General features: G+C 40.4%; 1 protein-coding gene across 1 annotated transcript; it reads left to right on the top strand.

Moving 5' to 3' along the window:
- Positions 1–4,545: 4,545 nt before the first annotated feature.
- LOC136428356 (uncharacterized) lies at positions 4,546–12,073 on the top strand. Its single transcript, XM_066417842.1, has 11 exons — positions 4,546–4,731; positions 5,289–5,388; positions 6,004–6,073; positions 6,766–6,883; positions 7,229–7,336; positions 8,719–8,799; positions 9,285–9,371; positions 9,705–9,801; positions 10,197–10,266; positions 10,645–10,762; positions 11,178–12,073. The coding sequence occupies exons 1-11, from the start codon at positions 4,663–4,665 to the stop codon at positions 11,421–11,423; spliced, it is 1,164 nt and encodes a 387-aa protein (XP_066273939.1). The 5' UTR covers positions 4,546–4,662; the 3' UTR covers positions 11,424–12,073.
- Positions 12,074–16,047: the final 3,974 nt, after the last annotated feature.

The following is a 16,047-nucleotide window of genomic DNA, read 5'->3' as shown; positions in this document are numbered from 1 at the left end:
TTTTGTTGTCTTTTTTGTCATACTTGTACGTTTTGAATGATATTCCTATTTCAAAGTCAAGCGTAACACCAATCCAGTTTAGAACGCGCCGAAGCCGCCAGCGTGCCGCGGGTCCAGTGAGAGGGGGCTTTCAGACTCCATCCTTACATCGCATTGAAGTAATCATTGGTATTCTAATTTACGACGGTTATTAGATGACAGGCTGTATGTTGTCATACGTTACCTAGCAACTTTATTACTGCCTATTACTGACAGATGAACACACCCCTCCCGTGCGCACGCACGCACGCCCTTTTCTTTCTGCCCTATGCTAATGACATGATTGACAGCTCGCTGGCACGACACTTTGAGACGTCATACCGCATGCAGGCAGACAAGCTTTGGCAGAAACTGTATGATGTCGTTATTCAATGGTACAAAAGCACCTTATCCAATTTCGAGTGCATTAGCTTTTTGAACATCGAGGTTCCCTATTCAACGTACCCCCAAGCCAGTAACACTTTCTCAAGATCAATATTGATTGGGGTTTAAATTTCTTGACTGTTCTTCTGTAAAATTCTATTTTCTGAGTGGTTATAAATGTGTATTGATCCAGTAATGACAGCTTTGGGGTGCTCCTATGGCATTCGAAGGAAGTGATAACCCATTTCCCTTATGATTTATATTCAATTTCAAACCATCCTCTTTAAGAAGATCATAAATGGTTAACGTTAAGTGCATATAGAGGTGTGAATCCATAGATATAGATACATGTATATAAATATACATGCGAGGGATACGAGAAAAGTGTTATCGAGGACGTTTGAATATATTTTGAACCCCCCCTTTCCAAAAACTTCAATAGTACCAGACAAAGATGGAATGAACCATAACAGCAGCACCCTAAAATAGTGCTTGTCTCACCGTAGGTTGTGCACATGGAGTCCGTGCGCCCCTACCGGACGGGTCTTCAGCTGCAGCACTGACAGACCTCACACTCACGGTATCAGGCTCCACTCTTCCATCACCTCTTGGGGCCAGGGCGCTGGCGCTACGGAAGCCTCCCGGTGACTCCAGGGTGATGCCCTGAAGACCTGCCGGAGACACTACGTTGGCGCTACGATACCCTCCCGGATACATTGCGCTGGCAGCTCGGCTCCCCCCGAGAGGTACCGCGCTGTTGGCTCGACTTTCTCCCGGTGGTACCGCGCTGGGGCCCCGGCTACCCTCTGGAGGTCCCTCAAAGGTACTACGGAACGCCTTGGCCAATTCAACCGATCTTTCTTGCCGCAGTTTGTTTCGACAGGCCGAGCAGTTATCTCGCACAGACTTGCGCTTCCAAATGGGGACTCTCGGCTTCTCTGGCTGGGCTTTCTTGATCTGCCACGCGTTGTACACAGGAAACCTCTCGCTCGGATGACCAGTCCTAGAGATCGACGATGCGGGGTAGTAATTTTCACCGTACATATAAGTTCCCAAACTTCGGAAGACTCCAGCACTTTTGGTCGCGCGAGTGTCGACGGCTGCCGACGTGGAATCGACACTTCCCGACGGATGGCGACGACCGGCGAGCGCCGACTGGGTCCTCCATGGCTGGGTGTTGGGTGCAAGGCTGTTCAGAAACTCGTTGGTAGTGAGAACACGCTTGCTGTACATCTTAGAGTTAGCCTCCAGGTTCTCTGGTGACAGTTTTAGATTCGGAGCCGACTTAGAACGGACAGACATACCAGGCGTCGAACGTACTGTCCGCTTTTCCTCTTTACCACAACTGGCCATGGATTGCACTGTGGGCATGTCCTTGTCCTTGGTGCTGTCTTGCTTTCCTGACGCCCCCTTGCGAGCTCGAGATGCACTGTTCTGCCTTTGATATGATAGGTCATATTTGAGATCTTTGTTCTTCTTCCTCGAAGCCTCGTGGGCTGTCGTGGAGCTTGAGCAATCTGCGATACCACCGTCCATGTTTTCTTGATCAACTTCTGCCTTTTTCTCTAGCCGTGCCTTATTCAGCGCGGCTCGTGCTATAGCCTTGAAACGGGCGTTCTTCTCGGGCCCCAGCGATTGGTGCAGCCCACTGCCCGTGGCCCGAGACTTGTTCACCAGAGCATGGATCAGGAGGTGGAACTTGGGGAGGGTGATCTGTGTTTGGAACGGCACCATCGGCAGATCTTCCGACATGGTGTCATCGTCCGAGGTGTTATCCTTTTCCTCGTTATCCTTTTCTTCTGCAAACCAATCAGATATTTATTAGCACAACTACGAACGCTTAAAAGCAAATATGATATACTTTACCCATTGTGCTCAACCGACTTACTGAACACATATAAAACATAGTCATGACATTTTGTGAAATTTGCCGTCAAGGTTTGAAATTTTTTAATTTTTTTTTTATGAACATTCATTTCCTCGTTTTCCTTTTCCTCTGAAAATGAATCAAATATTCATTAGCACAACAAGAACGTTCAAAATATTATGTACTTTACCGACTGTGCTCAACAGACTTACTGAACACGCAAAACATAGTTATGACATTTTGCAAAATTTGCCGTCAAGGCTTGAAATCATTATCATTTTTTTGAAGGCTTGAATTTTTTTTTTAAATTGTTTACGGCTAGGAAAAGCGTTGGTGTGCCACCTTCTTTCTCGTCCTCCACCTGTATGACGGGGACGCCGTCCTTGTCCGCGGAGTCGTAGATGGACGGCGGGCGCACCAGCTCCACGGAGCCACAGTAGATAGTGTTCTTCACCTGCCGGGAAACTGGCCTCTTCACCTAAACAGATGGAAATTATTACAATCACTGTATATTTTGATGTAAGAAACACAATTTTTCCCCTTCTATTTTTATTGCTATTTGATAGACATAGCTTAAGTACGCATGACTTGAAATACCGACGTGGCCCGTTCACATAGGGCTTGATTAAACCGGTTCTATTTCGTGAGTATGTGTAGACCATAATGAAATCAAACCTGATTATCTAAGAGTGTCTCAAACGTGACCACATTCTCCCTTGATCTTGGTTTAAATCATTCTTGATGACTTAAAAGTTCTTGAGGCCAAGCCCCACCCTCAAAGAATGATTAAACGCATTCGTTACATTTCGGAGTATGCTGTTCACAAACCAGTCATTGACAACAAAAGCCGGTAATATCACAAATTCACAATGTGCTCGGTAACTAAGACGTACCTCTCCATTGTGGGCGAACATGGCGCCCTGAAGATGGGGGAACTCGTGGATGGACCGTTTCCTCATGCCTCTCCCGTTAGAGCTCGGGACGGTCGCCCTCAACAGGCTGATCTCGTTCTTAATCCTGTGGGCAGCCCTGGCCGCGTGGAGGTCAAGTTTTCTTAGATCAACCTACGGTGAGTGGAAGAATGAATGGAAGACAAAGAAATGACATATAAATGAATGAGTGAATGTAGAACCAGCGTTGCAATGTCCATCTACAGTTATGAATGGGAATATTTCATATATGAATGCACGCGGTGACACTCATGAAATATATTGGCAATCAAATCCGCTAATTAAGCCATAAAACTACCCTATTAACTATAGGCTAGGGAGCATGAAACCAAGGCTTTCATACGGCATAAGAATAGCTGTTTATATAGCGTTGCTAACCTTGTAAGTTTTGTGAAGCTATTCTGTTTTTTTGGAATGTTGCTACCAACGTACACTGAGAAATCTGCCCAGAGTCAAACGGATGTATTTGCATTTAAACCCCCAATGTTATGGGGAATAGGTTATGAAAAACATTACACAAGCCTATCTCTTATCCACTTAATAGCAGCATTTGCAAATTTTACATGATATTGAAACTGAATGGCACGACTCCCCATCCACCATCATTGCTATAATCGCGGAGTGTTTACCGACCTGCAGGCGTCTCTCCGCCACTTGGTTACGGGGGTGAGTCAGCACTTCCACCGCCCGCGGAGCGAGCTTTCTCCGGTCCATAACTGACTCCTCACAACGAAAGGGGTCAGAGAAAACGGCACCGGCCAAACACTGTCGCTATCTGCTTGTTTTCATCGAAACAGCTGAGTTTTACCGTGGACTATGTATTCTGGAACGATTACTTTATGACGATTTGCACTGAATCTGAGTGGTAACCTGTTCGAAGAACATGGGAAGTGTTATTTTACCGTAGCTGCGGTTGTGACGGTGCTATCTTTCATGATAGACAATGACAGATTATCATAACAAAAGCTTTTTAGACGCGACATTAAGCAATGAGAAAGGCCATGTCGATTGCGACTTGACGTTTATTCTTTTCTTGCGTGCGCTTGCATATCATCCCGGCTGTCCATCACTTTTGTGTTGGCCTTTCAAAGCTAGGCGTGGCACAGACAGAGCACAGTTTACACCACAGTACTGAAGTATTATTCCAATGGGATTTTACAGTGAAAACATCTTGCTTCCATGCCGTTTATACGTGGTAGATTATAAAATTTCATCCTAATGCATGCGCCAGGTCAATTGAACTTAGCAGCAGGGACCTCTGGCGGTTTAATACAAAACTGCAGGTGACTTTCCTTTGCGTTTTGCACACGATATGTTGCACACTGCACCAGAGTACGACCCCGCCATGTGATCATATTTCTCTTCGAGATTATATCCTCCATTGTAGTCAGCAACATTTTCCGTGTCCTGTTCAAGGTGATAGCTCTCTGATCTCAACCCAACATGTCCGTCAAAGCTGTTTGTGTGCTAGTGGGAGAGACAGTGAAGGGGACCGTGACTTTCACTCAGGCGGTAAGTGCGCATGTCGCATGGTTACCCATTTTTGTGTTCCCATTGACATGTGCAGCACAAAAAGGATTTTATGTCGTTTTAGACATTTTGAACCCTTGACAGTCCTCTAGGTGGTCGGTTTCAGGATTCAAGTGTCTACACAGATACTATAGACACCGAAACGTCATTGTTGGACTTGTAGAGGTTTGCTCTAAAGCTGAAATAAATTATGCAGGAGGGGGGGGGGGCGCTTGTATAACCAGGTGACATGTAGGCGTGGCTTCAGACTTTGTGACTATTAAAGTCAGAATTTTTCATCGATGAGATTTTGTCATAAACCTTCGTGAAACTAGCATTATTTTTGTGAGACACATTGATTTCAAACATCTGATATTTGCCCTCCGATACTTGAAAGTATAACAAGAGTCCATAGTAGACTAAATAGACTTATCCAGTCTACTTAGCTCTGAGAGGTCGCATTCTGGGCTTTACTATATGCAAGTCACTGTTGTTTTGATGTTTTCTAAGGTAAATACTTGAATGTGTACTCAAGATGTAACTTGTATCTCCCAATTCAGAGTTCGGGCGCACCAGTAGAAGTCACAGGTGAAATCTTAAACCTGACACCACCTGGCAAGCATGGCTTCCACATCCATCAGTTTGGAGACACCACCAATGGTACATGACAACCCAACACTTCTGTACCAATACCTGGGACAATGGCATCTTGTTTACCCAAAGTTAAAGAATTACTCTACTTACCTTCGCCGAGAAGGTTATGTTTTGCATGTAGCATTCGTGTGTGAGTTTGTCTGTCAGAACTCTAACTTAAGGTTGCCTGGATGGATTGTCTTCATATTTGATAGGTGGGTAGGTCTTTGTGAGACCTGAAATGAATAGATTTTGGCTCCCCCTAGCGACTTGTTCAAAACTTAATGAACTCAATGTTATGATGTATGTAGCCAAACCTGGTCGGGCAACCACCTCCAGTCACAAGCCACATTAAAACAGTCCAGTCCATTTTACATAGTTAACCAACCACACCCTGTTCTCAGCAACCACCTGTCCTCCAACCATTTTTCCTTAGGCACTTGAGTCTTGAGTGGTTGTCGAATCCAGTGTGTACCCATTATATTGTTAACTTTTATTATTATAAAATAGTTACATGCGATTCAGCCATTGGCTGCTAGGTGGTACTATTGTGTAATATTGTCAAATTTAAAATAATTAACCATTTATAATGTCATTATTATAATTATAAATAAAGTATAATAACTAGTTTGTTTGTTCTAGGGTGCACTAGTGCAGGAGGCCACTTCAACCCAGCAGGAAAGAATCATGGAGGGCCACAGGATACTGAAAGGTGGGCTACTATGAGGTTTACAGCTTGAGCTATGTGCATCATGGCCTTTATGTCTGTGTTAGGGCTTAGAAAGTATCCGGTTTTCCATTTTACATGTCCTTAAATTGGTCACATAAGGTTACATAATTCCGCCACCCAAATTATACCTCCAAACATATCTCCAACCCATCATCCCCCAGTATAAATACTATGTATATATATAATGCACTCCTGTATACTAGTATCGAAACTACATGCATACCTGGGGGGTGCTGCACTAGAGGTCTCTCAAACCCACTGTTTTTTTGTGGTGGATTTATATAACCCAGCAGATTAATGTTAGTTAGAGGTTATGTGTAAAATTGCATCTACTTCTTGAGCAATCAAGTGTATGAAAAGTGACTTTATTTTCAAAAAGTGAACAATATTTTATGAATCACAAATCTGCAGCTATAATATTGCTGATAAAAAACCTACAAGTATGATATTGCTGATACTGAAACACCTACAAGTCCTGCTGTAAATGCAGATATCTTCACGGTGGTTTTATGTTCGCGTAAAACTTTTTTTTTTTGATACTGAAGCAGTATGTGACTATAGCGCTGCCGCAAACTTAAAACAACCGCGAACACTCCATTTTCGCCCTAGTGCAAAATAAAAACCATGCGAACTTGAATGCATTTACAGTATATGCCATGCTCTCATGTTTGTAGGCATGTTGGTGACCTGGGTAATGTAGAGGTTGGTGATGATGGTAAGGCCACCATTAAGATCACAGACTCCCAGCTCCAACTGACTGGTCCTAACTCCATCGTCGGTCGTGCTGTCGTGGTGAGTTGTTTGTACTTGACAAAATGTATAAAAATTTAAAACATGTTTAAGTCAAGGTCAAGACAAGAACTGTTTACAAGTCAGGAGTATTCACCTTTGACCTTACACATACATACTCAGAATGGTGAAGGAGCTTATTCAGAGTCTCCAAGTATTCTGAGTGCAGTGTAGATCCTGCATTTCACTGATTTGCAGATCTCCACAGTTGCTTAGATGCAGATTTTAACCTTCTCCCTGTTGCCTAACTCAGTAACTAATAGAGAATTGGGCCAAATGGCTACTTCAGTGTGCTAACGAAAGTGTTGAGATGTGTTACGGGCTCAAGCGTACATTTGGTAACAACAGGTGCATGCTGGGGAGGATGACCTTGGGAAAGGCGGCCATGACGATAGCCTGACCACGGGACACGCCGGAGGACGCTTGGCTTGCGGCGTCATCGGCATCACCAAGCAGTGATGTGGCTATCTGTGGAGCCCTTCAACTGCCTACGGAGCCAGACTAAAGTCGTGCTGGTTGCACCAGACTCCAAGACACGAGTGCCAGTAACAATGATTCACTCAGATAGTTTCTGTAAGGATACACTGTTGTGTTTGTACTCCGTATGACTTATAATTTTCTCCCAGTTACAGAACTGCACTAAGTGTTAGAAATACAACAAGCAGTAATGTTAACCGTTGTGCAAATGTCAAGTAATTTTTGGTCGACCCGTAGGTAGTTGAAAGAGGCTAACAGTGGTCTTTTCTGTTTCCTGTTGTGTTTGGTTAATTTGTGTTGCTTATGTTCCTTACTTTCCTTAGCACTCCTACATGAAGCTAGTCTGCCTAGCCTTGTCTAAAAGACCTATTTGCCCTAGCAAGAAGAAAGAAAGAAAAAATTTTGTTCTCAGAAATGTAAACGACTATCACAGATGTGTATGGTTTGTATTGTGAATATCAGAATAAACTGGCTACATGCTCTGGGCATTTGGAACTATCGTTTGCTTTTTTATTTTGATCCTCACTTAGACTTAGATACTATTGATTTCAGAAGATGAAAAGTTGGGAGGCCATAAACAAATTAAGCTTATCTAAATAGTTGAAAGATGTAAGCATCAGTACTAGTAGTGTGTTCAATGGAAATCAAAAATGAAGAATTTCCTCGTGGACTAGCATTACTATATGTTGATCAATGGTCTATCAATTCTTCTAATCATATTTTCCCTATCTAAACAATGAACATGAATTTAGTTCTGAAACTTTGCAACCTGTGACCCCAATGTTTTGCGAGAATTATTAAATGGATTGGTATTATTGTGCTATCAACAATGCTGACATATGGCTTGACAAAGCACAGCAGAAAATCAAAACATTATCCTGTAGTTCCGTGGGGAAAAAACATTCAAGATCACGAAGTAGGTTCGTAGTGTCAGGCTGACAGGGTTCTAAATCTTGGTATCCATGAGTTTGTTATTAGGCTGTAGTACTTTAGAGTCGCTACCATGACCAAGCTATTAGGTTAGATCGAAAGTATTACTTGAGAACTTAATGGAACATAGAGGGACTCTCACTTGTAGTGTTTGAAGGTGTGTAATTTTTATATAGTTGTACAAGTTGATCAGTGCCATGTCAACAACACTTCCGGTTTGTGGTGTCTTAACCATTTTTCTTAATTATAGTTTATATGCTACAGTTCAATTGTTCACGGAAGGCTGATTTAGGCATTCAAATGTGAACAGTTTGTTTTTAGAAAACTCCTTAATGCAACACTGCCTTTGGTAAATAGACCATTATTATGGAACATCTGCTAGCTCTGCGAAGAGGGAGTCTTTTAATGACCTTTGACATGCTTGCATCCAGTCCAAAAACCTGCTCATCCAGGTGTTGCTAAGGGTCATAGGTCATGAAGCCGACAGACAACTCATGGAGGACTCACTCACAGTAGGGTCTGTTCACAGGTGTTGCTAAGGGTCATAGGTCATGAAGCCAACAGACAACTCATGGAGGACTGACTCACAGTAGGGTCTGTGTATTTACGGAAATGCACGAAATACATCACCGAAATACACAAAATACACGTGAAGATGGGTAAAATCTACCGTAATACAGTATAATTTGATGAGTAAAGATCACAGGTTGCTATCTTTTGACATAAAATAATGTACTTATGACCCTGACGACAAGAAAAAGACAGAAAATGCTTGACGATACCTTTCCGTCGCATATTTAAATCCCGCTGGGATCGCCGAGTATTTTTTGTGTATTTATTGTTCACAGCACTCATAATGTAATACATTATTCTATGTTGAAATATAGCACCCTGTGATGTTAAATCATCAAATTACTGTATTTCGGTAGATTTCACCCATCTCCATTGTGTATTTCGTGCATTTCGGTAAATCCACAGACCGCTCACAGAGGGTTGACTGAAGGACACCAGTGTCAATATGTCTCTGTTCGCAGTAGCTGTCCTCACAGGGATTGTCACTGGGACTATTCACTTTATACAAGAGGTGAGTGTCATCATCAGTTTGTAACATTCAACAGTAGCCATGGCAACTCTTGGAGGCTGTTTTTTGCTTGTGTATTATTAATAATCTATCAGCAGAATGTGCCCTCCACAAGAGTCGCCACTGCTAATTAAACAGCAATTGTGCTATTAGATATTGTGTTTTGTACAGTTTAAAGTATTTGATTATTAGGCAAGTTAGTCTGTACTTGCTCTGCACATTGTACATGTATTGTACAAAGTATCAGGACCTCTAATGCTAGTGCATATGCAGATTTTGAATAACATATGGTTACATTGTCTGTACATGTTGATAAGTATTTTCCTGCCCCTGCAGTCCCCAACTAGTCCAGTGATTGTGCGTGGGGAGGTGAGAGGGCTGACCAAAGGACTACATGGCTTCCATGTGCACCAGTCTGGGGACATGACAAATGGTTAGTTCTTTTTTCACTATATGTAACTTATGACATGTAAATAACCTCATATTTATAATAGGTGATACTGCAGGACCTGTTGATGTTATAGGTGAATGATATTAGATTTGGCTTAAATTTGACGAGTCTGTTGTAAACAATTTGTTCAAACTAACATTTGTATGTAAAATAGACAATTAATGTTCAAACCAACATTTATCTGGAAAAATCTATGGTGATAGGCCAAAGAATCGCGATCTGCTATACCACTTATAACTTTAGGACGGTGCAGGAACAACATTACTGCATACATATCAGCCATCTGGAGGATAGGATGCTTACATAAGAGATGACAAAGATGCACGCAAAGACTTTAAACATGTTTTGAGTTCAGCCTAGTTCCTTCTGACTTCCAGGGTGCACCAGTATGGGTTCTCACTACAACCCCTTTGGTAAGAACCACGGTGGCCCCAGTGACACAGAAAGGTCAGTGTACAAAGCAATGTTATTTAATTCTTACGAAAACAATTTAGGGACTTGGAAAAGACAAGGCTGATATTGACTATAAATATACATGTATGATAGTTGCCAATTACAGGAAAATAAAAAGTAGGGTGCAGGTTGCAGCAGAAAGAACCCATGTATAACAGTTTAATATTGTTCAGTCTTGCATATTTCAGATTACTGACCAATTAGCCTGACTAAATTGTACTCTTACCAAACTGCCCTACTCACCGGCCGACTCTAATTATCCCCAGGAGCAATTAAGAGATAATGAGTAGCACAGGTTAACTGACCAGGCGGGTTTTTTGTTGAGCATGGATTTTAAGAGTAAGTTTTTTCCTAATGTTTCACCTTGTTCAGGCACGTTGGAGACCTAGGTAACATCATCGCCGGTGCAGATGGGATTGCCAGAGTGGACATCACAGACGACCTGCTATCCCTGTCTGGCAAATACTCCATTCTTGGGAGAGGCCTGATCGTAAGAAATGAGTTTTTAACCATTCAGAATCACCTTCTAGATAATCTGAGTACACTTAGTATGATCATGTAAAAAAATTTCACATTGTCTTCTTCATAAACTTTAATTCTGAAGAGAACTTTCTTTGGTTTAGATGCTTACGTATGTTACAAGTATGCTCTCAGTATTATTTAAGAATATCTTGCATAAAGACATTTTCTTAGAGAATTCAAGTCTTCAACAAGGCTGGGGTTTATAGCAAAGATTTGCATATAATTATATATATACATTTTTTCTCTTTTTAAAGGGATAATGCCATTCACTGGCTTGGATACCTGTCAATCTCTTTTTATCAAAGACTCTTAAGGAAAGTGTGAGTCAGAAAGGACGTAAGAGAATATTTCCCCATAACATTGTCGATATTTTATCTGCCCAGGTTCATGCAGATCCGGATGACTTAGGCAGGGGTGGCGAGCATGACAGTCTGACCACGGGTCACGCCGGCGCACGTGTGGGGTGTGGCATCATCCTGGAGACCACAGTCAAACCTTCACTGGAAAAACGCTTAATGGACACACTCGCACAGATACAGAAAGAAAAGAAGATGAAGAAAGAAAAGGAGGCAATGTCTGAGAAGAAGCCATTGGATGCATTAGATTGGGCATCAGTGATTGGCATTTGAGCAATTAAACCAAGGAGGTTTAATCAGGATTAACCTCCTTGATTAAACCATGAACAGGATTGAGACATTGATTGCCAACCACCATTTGTGTTTAGGTATTTCAACTTAAATATCCTCATTAATCAAAAGCCAAACAAATAGAGACAAGATTTAAAGGATTGTTTGTAAGTTCTTGAACAGCTCATCTTTTCTTGAGTGAAACTTCATCAACAGTCTGAAACTATCTGGATATAACCTTCTTTAAAAACTTGAGGCAATGGTTCAATTGTAAGAGGTGATGGTATATATTTTTGGGAGAAACATATATGGTACATTTTTAGTCTGGTCAATTCACTAATGGAAAACATTGTTAACATTTTGTATGCACCATAGTAAGTTTCTCTATACCATATGTTCACATGACTGGGAATAATGCAGTCTATAGATCATTACTTTGGTTGGTAGAAGATCACTTGAATGTTTTTGCCAAGAATTGTCTTTTAACTTTATTATTGATTATCTTCAGACTTCTCAATTCAGGGATAAAGCAACAAGCTTACCTATGATCTAATAATACATGTATTATTTTACAGGTATGTCCTTTCAAGTGTGAACAAAATAGAATGTTTGTACTTAATGGTCTTAATAAATTACCAGTACATCATTTTTAACTTCTTCGTTGAGTCTTTTTAACATTGCTATAGAGGTGAACTTATTGTCAAGTTTCTCACAACCTTCAAGTCAACCCCCTACATAGATCAACTTAAGGTAAAAGATGAGACAGAAGTTTTCATGATATATTTCATACATTTCCACTTTATTCTTACATTTCTTAACCTCCAATCTGTACAATATACATCAAAGTACGCCACTTTGTGCAATAATATCAAAGCTGTAACAAATTACGTTTCCAACCATGAAATAAACCAAAGTTAAACACAACATGAAAACTAAATCATATATCACCTAATTGGATAGGAGGTAACTACATACTTATTGTAACATGCTTTGTAACATTTTCAAGTGTATAACATTCTCTCAAATTTAGCTACATTGTCTAGATCAATTTGAAAAAATAAAATATTGTAGCAAGTACAATGTATTTCAAAACATGTAATTGCTGAGGCTACACATTCTTCTCAATTTTCCTTATCATTTTTCCCAAATGCTTGACTGTATCTATCATCCTTTCATCAAAGAAAGAACAATACTCAAGCCAGCTATAACAATTTCAAGAAAAAAAAGATAATGCCTTCTACCAATGTAGATGGACTATCAAACTCACAGGTACATAAGGTATAACAATTTCAAGAATGCCACAGAAAAAAAAGATAAAGCCTTCTACCAATGTAGATGGACTATCAAACTCACAGGTACATAACGTTCAAGACTGTTTGTCACTTAACTTGCAGATTCAAAGTGCTGTGTGACCTGGAGCTTTTAGCAACCTTAATCCCCTTTCTCTCTCGGCCAACGTGTGTATAGTGGTCATTAGAACTTTTGAACAGTAATATCTACAGTTTATCTTCTTTTGGTGTCATGAAACAGATTTGAGTAAGGAGAAAGTGAGAATAGTACCAGAAACGTTTTAAACAGCACATCTGTGCTCATTTTTAAACATCACACTGCATTGTTATTGGACAAATGCATGATTCCTCTTTAATTACTCTGAAAGGAAAGTAAGAATCAGGCCTCAGATTAGCATTGGGCAGATCACCTTCAAATTTGCTTTACAGCATACTTTTTTTAATCTCACTAGGAGAAATGTTTAGATTAATAGGCTTTTTACAGGCTTTTCCATTTACTTTTCTGCTCTCCAATCATGACAGAAATGCTTCTATAAATGGCCTACAAACATCTGATCATGTCAGGAAAATAGGTTCTTAAGTTTCTGAAAAATTGTTTCTGCTTTTCCTAGTTCTGTACATTTCAGATTTCCAGTAACATAGGAAACCTCTTAAAATTCATCAAGAGGTGTAACAGTTGATGTTACAATGGACAATCAGTTGACTGCCAGAGTTCAAATGTTTCGTCACCCAGAGTTTTCAAACATTTGACAGTTTCATAAATCATTGCACACATTCATGTCAGTCTTCAGTACCTCAGTACAAGGTATGGTAGGCAGTGTCCATGGGCCATTCTAAACAAAACTTTGTTTGATACTTAGCCATACAATGAAGGAGAGCTGGTGTACATATTTCATTTAACTGTGTAATAAATGTCTACTACATTTGAATGAGATAAAACTAAAAAAGATGATGACAAAAGTGCCTTTTACGTGTCTCCTAAAGTAACATGGCAATACTCAAGTTGAAAACATTGTCTATGAAATTATGTCTCTAAGTGTGATACCTTATTACTTAAAGTATTCCCCATGATTGGTTAACTATGTATTGAAAACCCAGACACCTGTTAACCTATACCACATCACAGGGTCTCATAGACCTGGGAAGTTTTATCATGATGAATATGTTCCTAGCTCTGATTGGTTAGTGACTGTCAGGCATTCTGTCATGATCTCTGATTGGCCAGTGATTGCAACTGGTTTTTGTTTCCTTGAATAGCATTACCTTTTATTCCATCTTGGAAATACATAATGCACATCCAACTGCCTGAGACAGCACACAGTTAGCACATGGTATGGTTCATTACCAGTTTGATTACCTACTGTTACACCTTTGACATCTCCAAACTGACCTAATGTCTGAAAAATGTTCAGTCGAGGGGAGGGCGTCATAAGACAAACATAACACTGCTGAGTGTACTTCCATGGCTTTGTGACTTTTGACAGTAAGGTCCTTGAAAAACTTTCCATTGCAAAATTTCCTTGCCTACTTCTTGTGCACTTTAGCCTTTCCTCACTGCCTGCAGTTGCCTTAGCAAAGGAGTTTGTGTTGGCTTAACACTCCAGGTTTCCATGCAGGTACATACACGAATATTAATTTTCATTCTAGTTGATTCTACAACTTGCACAGATTGTAACATGCTGTGTAAAATGTACATTGCTATTTGACATTGCCAAAATGAATGTTCCAATCAGTTTATATTGTCATTGAGAAAACTTCATGATCACTTCACTGTAGTGTTCTCCTGCACTTCCCAATTTAAATGACGGGGGGCATCCCTATACACTGTACTACAGTATGTCTGCCAAGGTCCTTCATCGGGATGGTTCTGCACTGCACTTTGAGATGTAGGATATGTATTTCTGTAGACATTAGCCATAGATTAGCTGATTTCCTTTGATCATTTCAACTGCCCTTGGTAGAAACTCTGTCCTAAGGTTTATGCACATCCCTCAGGCACATATCATGCCAGACATGGCTAGATGACATTAGTCCCTTAAAACTCATGCCATATGACTTGTTCGAATTTGTTTTCCATATTTTCTTTTCAAACCTTTTCTGATTGGAACGTTTGTGTCATCTGTTGTTCCTGGTACTGGCAGGCATGGAATGGAAAAAATCTCCTAACTGGTGTCAAATTTACGAAAATCAACTAATTAGCCCAACACCAAATAATTTGGGTTCTGATACATATGCTAATTTCAATATTTTCAACAAATGCCATGTTCTTAAGTTCTCAACTAGACTTTGCTTCTCGGTTATGCGTGAGTGAGAAAAGGAATGCGTACTTTGTCTCATAGGGTTAACTTTTGTAGACAGTCTAACCGGGTCATACTAATGTCAGAGCTACTCAGCTGGTCCCTAACTTAACTGTCTTTTATGTTGTCACTTCTTTCTCAAGACACACTGCTTTCTATTACAAACAAGCAGAGCTGTGGTACGTAATATACTTTCAGGAAATACTTCAACCCTTTTAAACATCTCCCCCTCATCAGAGATGTAATATATCAGATGTCTTCATGTCTAGTCGTGACATGTCCTACAGATTCCCTTCTTTTTATCTTTCTCAAATTTGTAACATTACTTCAAACCAAAAGCTTTGTATTGATATGTTGTATAAGTGTATGTGGGTACTGGTATTGGTCTTGTATGCCTGGGACTCAAGCAAATGACATGTCAGAAATTTGTTGGGTTATGATAGAGAATCCCTTGTCAGCTTACAAAAGTTTTGGCCTTACACCCTAAGGCAATCGATGGTTGATAGTTTGCCAGAAGTAGTGTTGGTGTTGATTTTATGTGCCTGGGGCTCAAGCAAATGACATCATGTGAAGAATTTGCCAGGTTATGATAAAATCATGTCTGCTTATAAAAGGTTTGTCATACACCCAAATGTACAATAACAATGGTATTTGGTTGATATTTTGCAAGGAGTCGTACTTTCTACACGTATAAATCCCATTCATTAGAAATTCATTTTAATGAGCGGTTGGACCTAAGTCAAACACTATTGGTCAGAAGTTGTCAAGCAGTTGTCATTGGTAGTTTCACCAAGCAGCGCATCATTGGTCAGAAAAGGATTTCTCTCTCAACCAATCAAATCATGGCTGGTAGCAAGTACCAAAGTGACATAAATCTGAACCTTATTAAAATTGAATCAGTGCCTTTTCATAGATAACTGCTGTTAAAATGTCACAGAAGCAATTGATTGCTTATTCCGTGACAAAGACTGGATTTTTTTCAGTTGAAAATTTGGTTACGTCCAATTGATTGTAGGAAATAACAGTTCAACTTTGATTCAG

Source organism: Branchiostoma lanceolatum, chromosome 1 (genome assembly GCF_035083965.1).
Source record: "Branchiostoma lanceolatum isolate klBraLanc5 chromosome 1, klBraLanc5.hap2, whole genome shotgun sequence".
Classification (NCBI taxonomy): Eukaryota; Metazoa; Chordata; class Leptocardii; order Amphioxiformes; family Branchiostomatidae; genus Branchiostoma; species Branchiostoma lanceolatum.
Note: the sequence above shows the minus strand (reverse complement) of the source record. Positions and strands in the feature narration are given on the sequence as shown.